Source organism: Carassius gibelio, chromosome B21, assembly GCF_023724105.1.
Source record: "Carassius gibelio isolate Cgi1373 ecotype wild population from Czech Republic chromosome B21, carGib1.2-hapl.c, whole genome shotgun sequence".
NCBI lineage: Eukaryota > Metazoa > Chordata > Actinopteri > Cypriniformes > Cyprinidae > Carassius > Carassius gibelio.
This window is the reverse complement of record NC_068416.1, coordinates 13,594,136-13,614,363: the sequence shown is the minus strand read 5'-3', so window position 1 is coordinate 13,614,363 and position 20,228 is coordinate 13,594,136. Positions and strand designations below refer to the sequence as shown.

General features: G+C 37.5%; 1 protein-coding gene across 1 annotated transcript; it reads left to right on the top strand.

Annotated features, from left to right (window-relative positions):
- The first annotated feature begins 1,052 nt into the window (after positions 1–1,052).
- On the top strand, positions 1,053–12,327 carry LOC127986565 (solute carrier family 23 member 1). The gene is made up of 14 exons (XM_052588844.1): positions 1,053–1,585; positions 5,810–5,980; positions 6,080–6,237; positions 6,389–6,477; positions 7,518–7,585; positions 7,681–7,862; positions 7,938–8,058; positions 8,278–8,434; positions 8,635–8,782; positions 9,733–9,838; positions 10,100–10,229; positions 11,180–11,323; positions 11,416–11,511; positions 11,610–12,327. Exons 1-14 carry the CDS (start codon positions 1,556–1,558, stop codon positions 11,858–11,860), a joined length of 1,851 nt encoding a protein of 616 aa, XP_052444804.1. The 5' UTR covers positions 1,053–1,555; the 3' UTR covers positions 11,861–12,327.
- Positions 12,328–20,228: the final 7,901 nt, after the last annotated feature.

Genomic DNA, 20,228 nt, shown 5'->3' with positions numbered 1-20,228 from the left:
GCTCTTGACTACTTCATTCTGTTCAATCGGTCAAAGCATTCTGCTGAGTTTGTTTTCAGTCAGACTAAAGCAACAGTTTGTCTTTTTATTAGTGCTATTTTAATGTTTTTATACAATTGTAGTTTCTATTAGTATTTTTAATTACCTTTTTAGATTTTCAGTTTTGTTTATACTTTATCATCACATCCTTTTCATTAATATTATTGTTTTATATAAATATTTCTATATCCACCTTCTTCATTACCTTCCATGAGAGTGGGCGTGGCCATTCGTACATTTTATGGGTCTGACTTCCGGTTCCATCTGCTTCCAGCTGTTTTTATCTGTACAAAACAGCTGATTTTGCTGCTTGTTATTACAAATTGGCGTGTCTTACCATATTATTTTAATTTATTATCTTAATCACGTACACACTGGTTTGTAGTGCAAACATTTTCTTTCAGTTGTAATAATTTTACTACTTAAGCTTCAAACTAGTCGCCAATGAAATGTTTTTCATTTTCAAGTTTAATGTTTTCATCTACCGTTTAAAGTTCAACTTCTTTTCATTTTCTTTCAGTTCAATTTTAATTACCAAATCGATTTTGCGATTTTTTTTTGTCATTAACCACATCGACATGTTATGTTTATAATCTGATATAAATTTTGATTTTGACTGAAATCAAATGCAACCAATTTCTTAGACAATATATATATATATATATATATATATATATATATATATATATATATATATATATATATATATATATATATATATATATATTTTTTTTTTTTTTTTTTTTTTTTTTTTTTCATTTATAGATTTTTCAGGTAAGTATTTGTATAAGCTAACTGGATAATGTACCCTGGGCCGTTCTTACAAATATCCCGACTGGTTCCGGTTTTACTGGCAAAATATTAGATGCAGATCAACTGGCTCGAAATCACAGGTTCACACATGAAGAGTCATTGATTCAGTAGTTGATGTGTAGCGACCTCTATTGGCCACAGAAGTGAATCGAGAATCCCACAGATCTGTCACATCTGTCCAAGAGTACAGTGGAAAGTTATTAGCTATGGATCTACTGAGGTCCATCTACCTGACAGAACTGGGACTGCAGGAGGGGTTATCTTGCCTAATTTTAATGCCCTTTAACAGCTATAACAATGCAGTTCACTTTTTTTCCCATATACCACACACTTCTTAAGAAGAAGATGAATACTTGAGAGCTTTAATATAAGCAACTATTAGATAATCGTTGAAAAGTCGTTTGCCCTGAAGAATGACTCCACATGTTCTGTTTTTTAAGTGCCCTGTGGTTCACATCCAAATGAGACGTCCCATTGCTTCACGAACATAGCTCCTGTTGTGTTCACACTGTCGGCCTTTTGATGAGCACAGGCAGGGGGAGTAAAGTCCAGGACCGAGGGCAGATTATTAACCTGTCTAATCTGGTCCCCTTCTGTCTCTCGCTCTCCCATAAATCCAGTGCTCTGCGTCCAGCCGGGTCTCGGGTCTCACGTGGACTCTGGGAGACAGCAGCACAGAGGCCAGCACATCCTTCAAGGGACAATGAATCAGTCAGAAACTGCAGAGCTGAAGGTAAAATATCTCTAAAGTGTAAAATCATTGTTGTGAATGAGAACACTGACCTGGGTCACACTGCAGATGTTTATCTCAAAGAGAGTAAGAAAAGCAAGCGTTTGTTGGTGGATTTGTAATGACATCTCAATGAAATCTCAGCTGTTTTCTTTAGTACTAGATTCTGTGTCTCTGTCTTTGAGGAAAATGTCTAGATATTCTTTTCTTGAGTTTTTATAAATTTGAACCATGCAAACAAAACATTTAGGCCTTTGTCTCATGGATGTGCACAAATGTTCAAATATGAGGTGCAACATATTGTGCCTGATCATTTAGAATTGTTAGCCCAAGATACACCAAGAAGTTATGAGAAGACAGTAGATATATTTTATTTACATTCAATAAGTACTTTTGTTCTTTGGCAATATATGAGTCAGTCATTGATACTCATTATTTATTATACATTGTTATATATTTGTTTGCATTTACTCAGAATAACACATTGGGTTACACTGTACTTTTATTAAACAACAACAAAAAAAAAAGCTAAACTGTTTGCATAACTTTTGTGTTTGCTACAGTTTTCCCCTCAAAGTTAACTTTTGCTGTCTTTTGCAGTTAGATACATTATCTGTAGTTAAATATTAAGTCAATTATTAATACTAAATTAGACAGTAACTTGCCAACTTTTGAACTTGGCTTCTAGGAAAACTGATATGATGTCACTTTTTCTATATGAAATTTATGATGTTCAATTCATTATTTTGTTGGAAATATGTGGTTTGAAGGAAGAATTAACATTTTTGCCCAAAGTAAATTACTCAAGATAAAAAAAATGTAATACAGAATGTGAATGTATATATATATATATATATATATATATATATATATATATATATATATATATATATATATATATATACATACCCTATCTGGATTATTATTTGTTTAGTACTGACCTGATTAAGATATTTCACATAAGAGTTGTTTACATATAGTCCACAGCACAAAATAATAGTTGAATTTAAGCTCAAAGACTCACTGATGCTCCAGAAGGAAACACGATGAAGAGCCTGGAGGTGAAAACCTTTTGAATTTGAAGATCTGGGTAAATTTTCCTTTTTTTTTCTTCTGGGAAGCATGTACGTATCTAATGTACCCTGTAAAGGGCAGTACTAAAAATATATATATATATATATATATGTATGTATATTTAGGCAAAATAAGAAAAATGTACACATCTTCATTCTTTTCAGAAGTTTACACGCCAGGCCCTTTGAGTTTCCTTCTGGAGCATCAGTCAGTCTTTGAACTTCAATTCAACTATTATTTTGTCCTGTGGACTATATGTACATTTATTTAGTAAACTCTTGTGTGATAGTTGCATATTAGTCCCTCAGTGTGAAAAGATCAATCTCAAAATCATACAGTCCTTGTTGCAAAGGGTTCAAATATACAAAAAAAAAAAAAAAAAAAAAAAAGAATTTGTGGGACCTGAGGGATTATTTTCTAAAGAATAGCAGGAAGTTTAACTGTTCATGACAAACAAAGGACTCGTGAACAACTATCACAAAAAAAAAAAAGAAAATAGAGAAAACAGAAAACAAAAAACCGTAACAATACAATATTAAGAATCAAGTGCATGTGTACACTTTTAAATGGGGTCATTTTTCTCTTATGGGCTAAACTTGATGTCTTTTATGTGAAATATCTTATTATGGTCTGTGCTAAATAAAAAAAAATAACATGCATTTTGTATGATCCCTCTTATTTTTGGTCAAATAATTAACATTTTGTAAAGTGTATGTAAAATGTTGACCACACACATATATATATATACATACATACATACATATATACATATATATATATATATATATATATATATATATATATATATATATATATATATATATATATATATATATATATATATATATATATATATATATATATATATATATATATATATATTAATATAAAGTACAGACCAAAAGTTTGGACACATCTTCTCATTCAAAGCGTTTTCTTTATTTTTATCACTAGGCATCAAAACTATGAATTAACACGTGGAATTATATATTGAATTATATACATAACAAAAAAGTGTGAAACAACTGAAAATATGTCATATTGTAGGTTCTTCAAAGTAGCCTCCTTTTGCTTTGATTACTGCTTTGCACACTCTTGGCATTCTCTTGATGAGCTTCAAGAGGTAGTCACCTGAAATGGTCTTCCAACAGTCTTGAAGGAGTTCCCCGAGAGATGCTTAGCACTTGTTGGCCCTTTTTCCTTCTGTCTGCGGTCCAGCTCACCCCTAAACCATCTCGATTGGGTTCAGGTCCGGTGACTGTGGAGGCCAGGTCATCTGACGCAGCACCCCATCACTCTCCTTCTTGGTCAAATAGCCCTTGATGCCTTCAGTGTGACTTTACAATTTTCATAGTCATGAAAATAAAGAAAACTCTTTGAATGAGAAGGTGTGTCCAAACTTTTGGTCTGAACTATCTATCTATCTATCTATCTATCTATATATATACAATAGCAAAGTTTATCCTGGCTATCCCTTTGGTGACCTTATGAAGCTCATTTTCAGCTCTGTTTTCAGTAAGCTTTGATACACTGTGTGCCGTAATTGTTTGGAATGGCACCTGCATAATGTTGTCTATAATCACATAACTTATTACTGTCTGGTTACTTAATGATTTATCGTGATGTTCATGTTTTTATCCATGTTATCTCTTTTGAAACTAGTTTAACACTTTATTGAGCACTTAACTTGTCACGCGTATCAAGGAATCTGCTTCCCTGCAGAAAAACAGGGCCAGTGCCAAACTAGTACATGTCAAGTCGACCCTGGTCTTTTTCTGAGCCTAACTTCGCACCTTCAGTCCTTCTGAGCATTAGTGCATTTTCTTAAAAGGAAGAATTCCATATGAAAGATTTACGTTTCTTTTAGTTTGGCTGTTCATATTCAATATCATCGACTTGTGTTTGCTATTTAAAGTCAGTTTGTTGTCTTTTGCATTTTACCGTAGATAAATTATCTGGTGTTAAATATTAAGTCAATTCTAAATACTAAATGAGAGAGTAACTGGGCAACTTTTGAACTTGGCTTCTATGAAAAATCAAATCATGCTAATTTTTAAATGTTCAAATTGACAATTATTTTCAGCAAATGTATGCTGTGAAGGAGATCATTCATGGACACAGATACAATTTCCTATTTTATTGAAAAATTATTAGGGCCGGGACTTTAACGCGTTAATTGAGATTAATTAATTACACAAAAAATAACGCGTGAACTAAGATTAATTAATTACAGAAAAAAAAAATTCCGCATTTTTAATAACTCAATTTTGCACCGCGGAACGTTTCTCACTGGATGAGTTTCGGCGGACCGATTATACTGAAGCACCAACTAGCGTTCGCATATCACCGCAGCAGCACATCCAGCCTCAAGTATCACCTAAACGCAAAACATATAGCAGCTAGCGTGGACTTTACATTTTATGTTGAACTATGTATTATTTTGTTGGTGCAACAGTTTATGTTGAACTCTTTATTGTTTTGGCCAAGGTTATTGAGAGTTGGACTTAGTATGTTATGGCCTCTGAAGCAACAGAGAGATGTTTTCTAATAGTCAGTGTTTCCAATGTTCTGAATGCAATTGACAGTATTGTGTTTTACTTAAAAAAAAACACTTTACAAAAGGTTTCAAGACCTATAAGCTTCCTGAATTTCTGAAATGTACTATTTCTAAATTGTTTCAAAATATGCTATTGCTACACTTCATGACAAAAATTGCACTGGTCTGCTAGACTTGGTTGAACAAAAATAAACAATATTTTGTTGCTTAAGCTTATGTATTCAGTCATTATTCAGTGGTATACTATAAATCCATGTGAATAAAAAATTACTTCTCACTGTTCTCAGGTCAAATATTTATATGCGATTAAAATGCGATTAATTAATTACAAAGCCTCTAATTAATTAGATTAATTTTTTTAATCGAGTCCCGGCCCTAAAAATTATATATATATATATATATATATATATATATATATATATATATATGTGTGTGTGTGTGTGTGTGTGTGTGTGTGTGTGTGTGTGTGTGTGTGTGTGTTTTATTGAATAAACTGATTTAATATTTAACCTTGTAAAATATTTATTGTATTACAATACAAATAATATTGTCATGCATGAATCATGTGTGGTTGTGTTTTAAATATTGTCCATTAGCTCCCACCTTCAGATGGAGTTGTGCCAGCAGATGCTACAGAGGTGCAGGAGATGCCTGCTGCCATTGCCAAGACGTCTGATGGGAGTCAGAATCAGCCTGCAGGATTTGATATGATCTACAGAATCGAGGACGTCCCGCCTTGGTATCTGTGTGTGTTGCTGGGACTGCAGGTACACTTCTATATTCTCATACTCTCTCCTCATCTGACTCTCCCAACGTCCCCATCCCTTCTAAACCTAAATCTGTATGTTCTGCCTCTGGATCTCCAGCACTACCTTACATGCTTCAGTGGAACTATTGCTGTACCTTTCCTATTGGCTGAGGCCATGTGTGTGGGGAAGGACCAGTACACGGTCAGCCAGTTAGTGGGCACCATCTTCACCTGTGTGGGGATCACTACGCTCATACAGACTACATTTGGTGTCAGGTGAGTTATTTAATGTGTGCTTTGGTATGGAAATATGCGATCAGTACTCACTATATATATATATATATATATATATATATATATATATATATATATATATATATATATATATATATATATATATATAATTTTGTTTCTATGCCATATTCAGGTTGCCTTTGTTCCAGGCAAGTGCTTTTGCCTTTCTCATCCCTGCTCAAGCAATTCTGAGGCTGGACAAATGGAAATGTCCTCCTGAAGGTACAAACAGTGTTACACTCTAGATCATTTCAGATGTGTTCCATCTTCCACAAACCAATAATCGTCTTTTTCATTTTGTTTTTGTATTTTGTCTGATACTGTTTCGGAGTTATTTCACAAAACACAAAATTAAATATTTTGTAGAATGTTGATGACTAAACAGCTGATATGTTAGCCATTGATTTCCATAGTATTATTATTATTTTTTATTATGGAAGTCAATGGTTACTGTCGAATGTTTTGTGGAGAACTATACCTTTAAGATTTGGAAAAGTTCTGTTTAGCTGAGATTAATATTGTTACTAAGCAGATAGGATAATATTCTAAGTTAAGATGTTTCTGTAATATAGCCCCAGTCTAACTATACTAATGTATCTAGCTGTGGTTACTGAAATAATGTTTTACAAAGCTCCTTGCAACAAATCTCGAGTTACATAGACCCAGAAACTTCCAAAACAGGAAGACTAACACAAATTGAAACCAAAGGGGCTTTGGGATATTTTAATATGCCATGTTAAAAAGGAAAAGTGAAATGGCTTAATTAATCATCATGAAGCACATGTCAACTAGTTAAAAAAAACTATTTCTGTAGTCAGTATTTCTACAAAAGAAATGCTGTTCTTTCTATTCAGCTCATCATACAGAAGAAAAAAATAATCATGGTTTCCACAGAAATATTCAACTGTTTTAAACATTAATAATTATAAGGAATCTTTCTGGAGCAGCAAATCAGCATATTAGAATGATTTCTGAAGGATTAGCATTAGAGACTTTTGTGAACTATATTGTAGCCTGTGCAGTGGAGTGGAAAAGACTACACATCTCATGACATGTTTTCAAAAGTGAACACAGTGTTTCGATAATACAGCACTCTCCTTGAAAAGCAACATGACTTGCATTTCCATAGAAACACTATGACGCAGTTTTGCATTTTTGACATTTTTGCAAGTATTGTCTGATGAGAATCTGTTTACATTCCAGCGTGTGCAGGTCAGATCTGTGTCTAAGTTAATGCTTAACCTTGGTTTTGGGTTTCACAGAGGAGATTTACGGCGATTGGTCTCTTCCTCTCAACACTTCTCATGTATGGCAGCCACGAATACGAGAGGTGCGTGACCAATATCCAAAGACTGAAACATTCATCAGTGCCTATATAAATCTTGTTTGCTGATTTGTGTGTGTGTGTGTGTCAATTCCTTGTAGATTCAGGGCGCTATCATTATCTCCAGCCTGATTGAGGTGGTTATAGGGTTCGCTGGAATCCCTGGGATCCTGCTTAATTCAATCGGACCCCTGACTGTCACTCCCACAGTGTCCCTGATCGGCTTGTCTGTCTTCCAGACGGCAGGAGACCGTGCAGGCAGTCAATGGGGCCTGTCTCTGCTGTGAGTCCTTCAACTCTTTTAAATACATTTCGTTTGGCTCTACACTAACTGTGTTTGTGTGTTTTGTCATTCCAGGTGTATCTTCCTCATTGTGCTGTTCGCTCAGTACCTAAGGAACTGGGCCTGTCCTTTCCCAAGCTACTCCAAAGAAAAAGGCTGTCACATCACACATGTGCAGATATTCAAGATGTTTCCAGTGCGAGCTAGTATTCAACACCCCGCTCTTTGCATTTAGAAAATATCATAAACCATAGAGCTAAGCAATAAAGAGTATTTATCACGTTTAATGAAACTTCCTGATAGGACTTTGAACAAAGTTCACACTGCCTAATGCATCTTATCAGTGCATTTTCAGGTTGAAATGCTCACTTTCAAACATTTTGTCTTTAGTAATCGATTATCCTGATTTCAGTAGATCATCATGGCAATCATGGTGGTGTGGCTGGTTTGCTACATTCTCACCCTGACCGATGTGCTTCCGAACGACCCGAATAAGTACGGCTACAAGGCTCGCACTGACGCCCGGGGCGATATTATGACCCAGGCACCATGGTTTCGTTTCCCCTATCCATGTAAGGACCTTGCTTGCTACCTGTATCGCCCACTTATGATTTATAACAGCTTCTTTATCAGAAAATGTCACTTATGGCTAATATCTAATCTAAGACTTTACTTTTTTTACAGTAAAATGATTAGAAACATGATTAGAGGGAAGGATATTGGTGGGTTAATGGCTGAACTCTTTCCAAATCAGATTGTGTGTGTGTCACAGGTCAGTGGGGTTTACCCACAGTGACGGTAGCAGGAGTGCTGGGAATGTTTAGTGCCACGCTAGCTGGTATAGTTGAGTCTATTGGAGACTATTATGCCTGCGCTCGTCTCTCTGGAGCTCCACCTCCTCCTATTCATGCTATCAATAGGTAAGGACAATAAGCAATAGAAAATGACATGATTACTTTTTAAGGGTGTCATAACATATGGAATCAGATTTCCCTTTACATACATATATATATTATACATTCACATTCTGTATTAAAATAATTTATCATGAGTAATTTATTTTGGGAAAAACTTTTATTTCTGCCTTCAAACCACATATTTCCAACAAAATAATGAATTGAACCTTATAAATTACATAAAGAAAAAGTGACATCATATCAGTTTTCGTAGAAGCCAAGTTCAAAAGTTGGCAAGTTACTGTCTAATTTAGTATTAATAATTGACTTAATATTTAACTACAGATAATGTATCTAACTGCAAAAGACAGCAAAGATTTTAATGATGTCCTTACTACCTTTCTGGGCCTTGAACGTGTCAGTTAGATTGCTGTCTATGCAGGGTCAGAAAGCTCTCGGATTTCATCAAAAATCTTTATTTCTGTTCAAAAGACGAACAAAAATCTTGTGGGTTTGGAATGACATGAGGATGAATAATCAATGACAGAATATTTCATTTTTGGGCAAATTATCCCTTATAAGACAAATTAAAGTTATTATTTTGCTTCGGTTGAGTTCAGTTGAGTTTACAGCAAAAAGACGTGTCATAACATTAATGGGGACATTTTTTAAATCATAAATCAGATAACAGAAGTAAGGTATAAAGTCTGGCTACATGAGACTACAACACACGTAATACGGCCCTCTGTGTTTATAGGCAAACAGTAATTTGGACAAACCCATTCCAGAGGAAGTAGGATAGATACTATTTGTCCTTTAACAATGAAGTAATTAACCCAAGTAAACAGTGGTGATGTCCTGTGATATTGTGCTAGTCCTCACTATGTGTAGCACCTACAACTCCGCATGGAAAGAGAGACTTTTTATGTATAGAACAGTTTTAGTATTACTTTACTGTCTGTTTTCTTTCCCAGGGGGATCTTTACAGAAGGAGTGTGCTGTATCATAGCGGGGCTGCTGGGCACTGGAAATGGATCGACCTCTTCCAGTCCTAACATTGGGGTGCTTGGCATCACCAAGGTGAGGTAGAGGGAGCTCTTAGGCTCTTTATAATACTAGTGTATATTAGAAAGCATTCATTGAATGCAGTTCTAGTATCTGTATTTGTGACGTCTGATAAGAGTCCCTCAGGGAGTAGAGCTGATAGAAGATGCATACAGATACACTATTCATAGCTCTCCTCTTGTCTCCTCAGTTGCTTTGTTTCCACTGACACCATTCCTTTAGTAAATCTGCTTTGTGTTGACTGTGGATTCCCTGGTGTCTTGATTTCTCCTGTAGGTGGGAAGTAGGAGGGTGATACAGTATGGAGCAGGCATAATGCTGTTATTGGGAACGATTGGGAAGTTCACCGCCCTGTTTGCCTCTTTACCTGACCCTGTACTCGGAGGGATGTTCTGCACCTTGTTTGGTAACAAGCTTGTTAGATCTATTGGCATTTGCAGATGTTATGTCCCATCTTTGTCCACAGGGTGTCAGTAAAAAGCCCAGAAATTCTGCATTAACTGCGATTTTGCTCCATCAAAGTCAACAGCCTGCCATGAATTAATTTTATATTTCAAACCTTTCAAACCTTCAGCATTGAAAATTGATTTTCTTTTAAGAAATTAATGCTTTTATTCAGCAAAGATGCATTAAATTAATCAAAAGTGACAGATTCAGGGTTTTTACAAAGAAAATAATAGAGAAAAAAAAGCAAGGCATCATTTTTCATATCCATTGCTCATTTAACTTGATGTACTAAAATAAAAAATTCTAAATGGAATTAAACAAAACTATGTAACCATGTTTAAAAACAACAAAAAATTAAATGGACAAAAACACACACACACACAAAAAAATTAAACTTTAACTATAGAAAATATACAAATAAGATCTAATTAAAAATACTAACATAAACGATACGAAAACTAAAAACTCAATAGACTAAAATAACACTCGATTTCTATTTCTTATAAATACTGTTCTTTTGAACTTTCTATTCAAAATATAATCCTGAAAGGAATGTATCATGGTTTCAATAAAAAATATTAAGCAGCACAACTGTTTTCAATATTGATAGTAATAAGAAATGATTATTATTAATCATTTCTGAAGGATCATTTGACATTGAAGACTGGGGCAATGGCTGCTGAAAATCCTGCTTTGCCATCATAATACATTACATAAACGAGAAAACATATTTCGCAACATTACAGTCTTCATTATATTTTGGATGAAATACATGCAGCCTTGGTGAGTTCAAGAGACTCCTTTCAAAAATCTTTCTAACCCCAAAATTCTGAACTGTAGTGTATATGTATTTTGTGTAGTTTTAACTTGTTGTTGTTGTTGTTGTTGTTGTTTTGAATTGGCCCACAGGTATGATTACAGCTGTTGGCCTGTCAAACCTACAGAGTGTGGATCTGAACTCCTCCAGAAATCTTTTCGTTCTGGGCTTCTCCATGTTTTTTGGCCTCATGTTGCCTAATTACCTGGACACTCATCCAGGCAGCATTAAAACAGGTTGATATGCCAGACGGTGTTTTCTGATACAGTTTGTTTTGCAGTAAGAATGCTGTGTTACTGTGAATACACGTTTTGATTGATTTTAACAGGTGTAGCGGAGCTGGACCAAATCATCACAGTGCTCCTGACAACAGAGATGTTTGTAGGTGGATTCATAGCATTTGTACTTGATAACACAATCCCAGGTATTTGAAAGCATTACGTGTACAAATATACAAATGCATTGGATTAATACCATAGCACATGCCAATCTGCAATCATCATCGATATATTTTGTTTGCAGGCACTAGAAAAGAGCGAGGTCTCATTGAATGGACGGCTCAGAATTATTCAGGAACAGTGAAAACAGATACATATGACTTTCCAGTTGGGATGGGGCTGGTCCGGAAGCTGGGCTGTCTGCGCTACCTGCCAATCTGTCCCACTTTCCGAGGCTTTAAGCCCTCATGTCACAAATATGAGGAGGAGGAGGACATACAGATAAAGGAAGGTGTGATTGATGCTCCAGTTGAAATGGTCTGCACCAAAATTTAGCCATATTTTTTATTTAACTTGGATTAGTATAATGTACGGTGCTGAACCTTTTGAAAGCTGAGAATATATTTAAAGGAAAACTTGAATGAACAGTTTGACAACAAAGGCTCTCTGTTCTTTTAACATAAGACCAAATGTAAGATTTGATTTGGTTATACAGCATTACGTGTTTTATTGAAATTACTTCAAAAGAAAATGAAGGTCAGTTTTTTTTTTGTGACATTTATTACCTCTTGATTGTGTACAAAATATGCAAGTGATTAACACTAAACAAAGTGTGTTCAGAAATGTTTAGCTTCAGAAAATAGTGAAAAATGACATATTTCAAATACACAGAAATCATCATTTATATACATATTATTGTACTATGTATTTCATAAGTGCCAAAGAACAAGCGATCATGTGGACATTCAGTTTTGACAAAGATGTGCTTAAGTTATTTTGTATTAAAATCTAACTTTAATGTCTTCCTGTCTGGCTAAAACATTTTTTGTCTGTGCACATTACAAAAAGGTTAGAAAAACATCATGTATTATGACCTAACGATTAACATTTTTGCAGCATTTATTAATTTATGTTCATTTTATTTAGATATTAGTTATTTCTAATATTTATTAGAATTGTTCATTGCTAATTCATGTTACAAATAAATCTGAAAGTGTTAAAAATGTATGGGTATATGTAAAAAATAATATTAAACAAGATTAGTAAATGCTGTAAAAGTACTGTTCATTATCAGATAATGATAACTTATTTTAACTGACAGAACATTATTGTAAAGGATTACCAATTAATTCTTCAACAACAAACAGTAATGTGGCAATAAACATGGTAACTAAAACGTTATAAACATTATGTAGTGGCTCTGATTCCATACAGCCCAGAGGCTCTGATTTACTGTAGAGTTTGGTCTAAAACAATCTTCCATAAGGTTCCCTGTTTAATCTTCTTTATTGATTTTTAGGGAAATATCTATGTATTCTCATCCATCCTCTCACTGTGTTCACATCTGACACCAGAACATTCAGTCATGCGCCAATAGTATTAGTTATATATAGTCAATAAGCCATCCTGAATCTCAGATAACGGCTCTGTGGATTCAAGCAAAGGTCTCTTATAAACAAGTGTCAGGTGTCAGTAGGAGAACATTAAATACATTTTGGGGCAAATTGATTTTGAAACCAGTTCACATCAAAAAATTTTGGTCATGCTTTATTTTAAAGTCAAATTCTCATTATTAACTAGCAATTAACTATGACTTTTGCCTCATTTTGCCGCTTATTAATAATACTAATAATCAGTAAGATACGATTGTTGTTAAATTTAGGTATGGGGTAGCATTAAGGGATCTTATCTTATTATTTTTAAGTTTACATATGTAAAAAAAATAAAGTGTTTTCATGAAGTGCTTAACTAAGCCATGGTTTACATGAAGCAGAGCCATGGTTTTGCTCAAATTGCCATTTAGTAAATATAAACACAATTTACAATAACAAAATCATAACCTTTGTCATTCCTTCTAAACAAGCTCAAGACACTCCAGTCCCTTGGTGAGTCTCAGTTGTCCATACCAGAGGTGATCTGAGCCCCTCTCCTTTCAAATACCCTCTTCTGTTTATGTAGCCTGAATGTGTGAATGCATATGCATCTTACAACTTTCAACAGATATAATCAGTCTCACCCATGTCAGTTGCCAAGTCCAGAGGTAGCCTTTACGAAACAAGGAGTGTTGAAACCAGTGCTAACTGAATACGCTTTCAGCTTTGATGCCTTGAGGCCAGGGCAGCAGATGGTCAACAAGTTTCACTCATCCAGAAGCTTATAAACAGCTCCTTTCCAGCACTTAATAGGCACTGGGTAATCTGATCCTTGGGCATGACTTATTGTCTTTTACAGTCTATAGTAGCAGTTCTCAATTCTAGTCTTCGCCCCCCTTCTCTGCACATTTTGTATGTTACTCTTATGCTTCAGACAGTTGTTCTATTCAAACGTAAGTGCACAGGACATCACAGGATATTCCACCACGATTCCAGTTTGAAGCGAACGTATATTTTCCATTCAAAGTGCGTTGAAGTGTGCGAGATGTGAATTTAAATTGTATTTGTTTACAGAGGTATATGATGTCACACTTGTCCGTGTGAAGAAGTTGCGCAGTGCAAATCCGTGAATGAATGTTCCGAAGTGAAGTAAACTTCAAGAGATTTACCCTGCTTAGGGAGTAGGGAGCAATAAACACGGTGTAGGGACCATGTCAATGGGAACACAGTTCATGCACGGAGCTCACTTCTAATGAGCTGAATTAGGTGTGTTAACAAAGAGAGACATGCAAAATATGCATAGCAAGGGGGCGGGAGGACTGGATTTGAGAAGCGCTGGTCTAAATGTCCTGTCAGGTTTCATGGTCCTGGTGGTGGGAGCACCTGAGGATGTGACTGTACGTAAGGTAAGCACTGTGGGGTGTACATGGGTGGGATGTGAAGAGAGGCAATGGGTATGGCACAGGGTGTGTGCAAAACAGCACTGGGAAGCGTCTGCTGTGGCAGTAGGACCTCAACATACTGGCAAGTTTCTGGGTCAAATAGCATCTTGCGCTGTGGCATCTGAGGCACGTCCACATAGAAATAGTGGCCAGTTTCAGGGTCGAGCAACAGCTGGCGGGGGGTTTGTCCTGCTGCGATACTTCCTCCTGCTTCTGGATACACCACACCTGTACCCCCGAGCCTGGCTTCTGCACTCAAGGGAGCATCAAAGATTGCATTGTGTTGGCTTTCTGTAAAAGATATTTTCAGCCCTGCTTCCCCATTCTGAGCTTGACTGGTTGAGCCATCTGTTGGCTGCACTAACGTTTTTCCATCCTCAGAGAGGGATCTCAGTAGGGGGGTGTGACTGTTTGATGCAGAGGGCTGGTTGTAAAGAGGTGTTTGAAACATGACAGGCCCTTGAACATAGCCATAACCAGCTCCAATATGAGGAGAGATTGTCTGGTAGCAGATTGGCGGATTGGGTTTGTAATAATATGAGGGAACCATGGGTGTTGAAGCAACTGTTAGGATGCAAGCAGACAGAGGCCCCACTGAACTTTGTGACCTGGGAGGAAGGCATGGGGTCTGGAGGGCATCACTGATTATCTTGCCATAGTCCTGTTGCTCAGAACTTGCTGTGGGTGGACAATATTGCAAAGCTACTGGGAAGAGTTTGTCAGAGCTGATGGTCATCTCATGCTCTGCCTTGTTCAAGTCTCCTTTTGTAGGCTTCTCAGTAGAGGCCTCCTCTTTAGCTTGCAGTGCCAGGTCTGTCCTGTTTGTCGGTTTCAAGTTTGTATCGCTGACTACAACATTAGGTTTCCTCTTGCAAACTTGGCTAACCTGTTTCTCTGAGGGCTTTGACAAGGCACAACTGTTTCCCTTGGTTATACTATTTGGGCTGACCTTTATAAATCCAACAGTATGATTTTTGTCATTCGATTCATTGGGTGGCATTACCTTAGTTGAGCATCCTTTTGTTGCAGAGTGATCCCTCCTCCTCTCCAGTGTAAGAGGTGGAGTGACTTTCCGTACCAGGGGTTTTTCTTCTGATCTGCATCCCTTTCCCTTACCTTCACCCTTGTTGTTGCTTAAATTTTGTACCGATGGCTTAAACAAAGGGGTACTCCCATCTATGCCATGGGCTGATTCCCCCGTGCTTTTGAAGGACATGTTGTATGTGTTTTTCACTAGGCTTCTCATGTCTCTTACTACATGCACGGGGCCCATGGCTTTCAATTTGCCTTGGCGTTGCATACCTAGGATTGCAGACTCTCCTGGTGACTTGACTTCCTCTCTGCCACTCTCTTGCTCCTTTCCAACACTGCTCTCATCAGCTTGTGGGATTGTGTTATCCACTGCTTTTGCTTCCAAATCAGAGATTAGGCATGCAATATTAGTAGGACTGAGTGTACTTTCTGTGGTGCCAGCCTGTTGCTCCTGCTTTTCCAGCACATTGGTTGGGGTCATATTGTGTTGTTTATGGATTCCTTGCCCTGTAAGGCATTCTTCAGGTGTGGTTTTCACAGAGGCCTGTGTGCTGATGGCTACATTTGTTGCTGCAGTCGAATTCCATCCTCTGCCCTTTGCTGAGTCACAGGATAGCTTCCCTCCAGGGCTCAGGTTAGGCAGCCGCAACACCTCCTCTCTTGGGCTCAACTTCTCTGCTTTCTCCTTCTCTGAAGAGTCAGTTATTTCAGTGACACTACCTTGAGCTTCAGACCTGCCAGTTGTGCTTAAAAGAGGATTGAAGCCATGTTTGCTCAGCAGCTTTGGTTGTGTTTTTGAGTTAACACTGCAGTGCTTTTGAACAGGGCTTGACTCTCTCAGGGCCTCCCTCTTAAGAGATGCACTTTGATTTAGTTTGGTAGTTTCAGCATATATCTCCTTGCCTGACAAATAGACACATTCCTCTGTGGTAGTAGCCCTGTTGTTCACTTTGATAGAAGCAAAAGCTTTATCAGAAACATCCAAGGTGTGAAGATTCTGTTCATTTTGCATTTTTTTCGATAGGACATTTGTTATGATGCAGGAAGCCATCTGGGTTTTGCTGGATGTTTCATCCAGGGAAAATGATTTCTGAAGCCTTTGCTTTCGCTCAGCCTGTACTGACCTTTGATCAGCCACATGGGACTCCTGGTTAAAAGCTGCAGGGGTGCTATGTTGACGCTGAAATATGTCCCGGGCACGCACAGGTGTGTTTGCAACCTGAAGGGTTTGATTGTTGTTTTCTCTGGCATGCACCTCTGCTGTGTCCCGTCTCTTCAGTTGGATTTGTCTTTTGGGCACAGTCTTTAAGCTCCGGTTTACTTCGTCTGTGGTTTCCAATGCCACATCAACACACTCAAAGCTGCTGGATTCTGAGCAAGCAGATGTGTTTTGAGTGTTTGAATACATCTGCATTTTAAAAGAGAGAACATCATCTGTCCAATTTTTGTGGCATTCCTCAGCAGAGGGCTGACTTGAGGGCCTACAGCTTGAACTGAAAACATGCATGTTGTCAGCTTCAGAACAGGAAGATCTTACCTGGGCCTGGTTAACAAGGCCCCCCACCTTATTACTGCCCTCAGCAAGCTTTGTTCCCATGCTGGTTGATCCTCTAGTCTTGTATGTAGTGGGGCAGGGTTGCCAAGAGCTGCAACACAGCTTGCAGGAGAGTGGTCTGGACTGCCAGACACCTTGCCGGCTCTGCTTTTCCAACGTCCGAGTATCAGCGAGTCTCTGTAGCTGGTGTTGGTGCCTGGTTGCGGGGATACGCTCTGAATAACAGTTCAGCGGGATTCTTGACTCCTGCTTGCTGGCTGTGAGTGTTGAGATGCAGTTTGCAGACGCTTTTCTATTTCTAGACCTGACTGACAGCTCAACCTGCTCCTTTCCGCAACTCACCCCTCTACCATGGCCCTCCCCCTCCTTTTCCATATGACCCAGAATATGCCCGCCTCTCTCAAGCCTGGGCGCAGTCAAACGTTCCCTGGGTCTTTGCTTTTGTGTCGCGTGGTTCTCTTTTGGCTCTGTGCCACCATGCTCCTGTTCCCTACCCTTGCTGTATTGATTTCTCCCAGGCGTTATCAAAATAGTGTTTGAAGTGAATATGGGTTCTGGGGAGCTGTGCTCCTCAGCGGTTCTAATGTTAGTATGAAATACAGTCCTGCTGCTTCCAAAATAATCCCTCGGTTTAGCCAATGAATCTTCTCCTAATAAATTAAGCTTGTCAGAATTATCCAGCTTTTGCACAGGGTTCCTAAAGGCTGACTTTACAAACTGCAAATCCACATTTGTTGCTGTTGTACCTGACAGCAGATGCTTTAACTCAGATTCTAATGCTCTCTCAGTTGATGAAGATTTATTCTGGTCACATTGGGACACCTCAGGGAGCACTTCTATACTGTTCTCTTCTTGTGTTTTGCAGTCCTGTGATAGTGTGGTTTCTGTGATCAAGGATCTTGAAGCGATGCTTTCCATAGTAGTAATGCAGTCCAAGAACTCAAATGTGCCACCTTCAGCAGGACGCTCCATAGAGACAGTGTGTGTTGTGTCCCCTAAAGCTTCACTATACTCACTCAGAGAACACAAAGCAGTGTAGTATGAACTTGCAGAGTCATCCGTGATGTCATCAGTCTGCTCTAGGTCACTTTCCCCTTCATCTCTTTGTTGGAGAGACAGAGTGGTTTTGTCGATGATCGATGCAGATGACACAGACATTTCTCTTTAAATGCCACGAAAATTGTCTTCTGTGATGTCTGAAAATTTCTGATGCAATACTGGACGTTTTAGACACTAGTGTGGGGTGGATGTGCAGGACAGACTTATATTGCAAGTGTTGAATCATTTATGGTTTAAAAAAATGAGATGTTGCATCAATATGAAACATGAGATCCAGCCTGACTGAAAAGAAAAAAAAAAAGTATTTTTAGATGCTTAAAATTAAACATACATTACACATTGTTAATATAAATTATTTGTGTATAAAAAATAATAATTAAATAGCTCAAAATGGTAGCAGCACCACTGATAAGAGTCCCATGCATTTGATTTGTGATGAAACATGTTCATTTTTTTCCCATTGTATTTTAATTAACTGTGCTTGTCAAAGGAAATGCAGTGTATACCAAAAAGTTCCCACCCCAATTTTAAAACTTCTCTCACCTGATCCAAGCCACCCAAAATCTTCTCCTTTTTGTTGAAACTCCTCTGAGGTTTTAAATCTGAATGAGAAATCAAGGAAAAAATGTCAAAGGACACAAAGTGTCAAGTCAACAGACAAGATATCTATAAAAAAGAAATTAGGGCAAATGCCTTTTTGAAAAGTACACTAAGCTAGGGGCTGCAGAGGAGATGAATCAGACCTTATTTTTTGGCTGCTGAGGTCTGGATCAGGATATGTGGTCCAGGCCCAGTGGTAGCTATGGTAGTGGTGTGGCAGTCAGCTTTGACAGCAGGTGCTGGTCTGGCTGTGCTGGAGCGTTCCCTTTGGAATCTGACTAACATAGTCAGTGCAGTCACAGGGCCAGCTAAATATAGTTCCCCAGGCCCCATAACACTATCATCAGGGAGATAGGGCTGAAGTCTTCTGGGTACGCTGTGGTAAGTATTGGGCCTTCAAATGGCCACTGCAAATAGAATGGTCACGCTGGTTATGGAGGTATCATTTGATGGTGCAAAGTAGTCCTTTTTTATAGTAGGCGTCAAAATGATTATCTAAATTAACTGTACATTGATCTGAAATGTGTTTGTGTGAGGTTCATTTTGATGTGAAATGTATCAGATTTCCCTTCACTATGCGAGGACGCACTGTTGTTCGAAAGCACAGTTGTTCGAGAGCAGATGTGCACTTCCTCTCAAGTGTTTGTTGTGGGTTGCCAGCCAACTCTGGGTCGGGACTTTCACTGAATTGGCCATGACCATGCAGGACATGACAGCTATGGTATTTGACCCACTTGGTCTTGGCTGTGCCCGATGGTTTAATGACATGATATAGTGGGCAGCAAGGATACAAGACTGCTTAATTTCACACCAGCGGTGCTTTAAAAGTTTCTTATCCGCATAGTAACACATACATCAAACCTGAGGCGCACACCGACACTGTGGTGTTAAGTTGTGAGAAGTGTATAGCATTACAGAGAGTTAAGAGCTTTAGCCTATAACATAACTTCCATATTAGCATTTCACTCTGAAAATATGATTAGAAACTTTTCAAACATGGAAATGAAAGACATAGCAGTGAAGATTTCCACTTATTCCATTGAAATGTCCATTTATGCATTTAGCAGTAACTTATCCAAAAAGAAACATATTTGTCTTTTTTAAGTACATCTCTAACAAAAATGTACCGCTAAACCGAATTACTACAGTAAGTATAAATCTTTGTGCTACTTTTTTTGTTATTATTATTATTTTGGATGATATTTTAAAATGGCATTAACAACCTGACAAGTCTGTGTCATTCCTAAGTAACCATACCAGTCAGTTAGTTTTTATTTATCTCCTTTGGGGAAAGTAATTTGCAATATATATATATATATATATATACAAATTAACAATCACTGATTTAAAATTCAATCTAATTTAAGCTGATCAGACTGGCTGACCATCAGTCAAGGCTGGAGGAAGAATTAAAAAATCTAGTTGCTTGGGGGATAAAGGATTGTTTGGAGCTGTTTTTCGTGCATTCGAGGAACACAATATCTTCTGCCAGATAATAATTCAAATGCATACGAAAGGGGATGCCTCTTATCATTCACAATGATATTAGCTTTAAGCACGCTCTCTTTATATACATTCTCTATACTTGTTAACTCAGTTCCCAACATTTTGCTTATCAGTATTACATTCCTCAATGATTTCTT

Bases quoted from the DNA above. Each gene is read 5' to 3' on its own strand.
- LOC127986565 (XM_052588844.1), top strand. From the start codon at position 1,556: ATGAATCAGTCAGAAACTGCAGAGCTGAAG. The intron at 7,863-7,937 runs GTGAGTCCTTCA...TTGTCATTCCAG, and splicing joins CAATGGGGCCTGTCTCTGCT to GTGTATCTTCCTCATTGTGC. The intron at 8,059-8,277 runs GTGCGAGCTAGT...TGATTTCAGTAG, and splicing joins AGATATTCAAGATGTTTCCA to ATCATCATGGCAATCATGGT.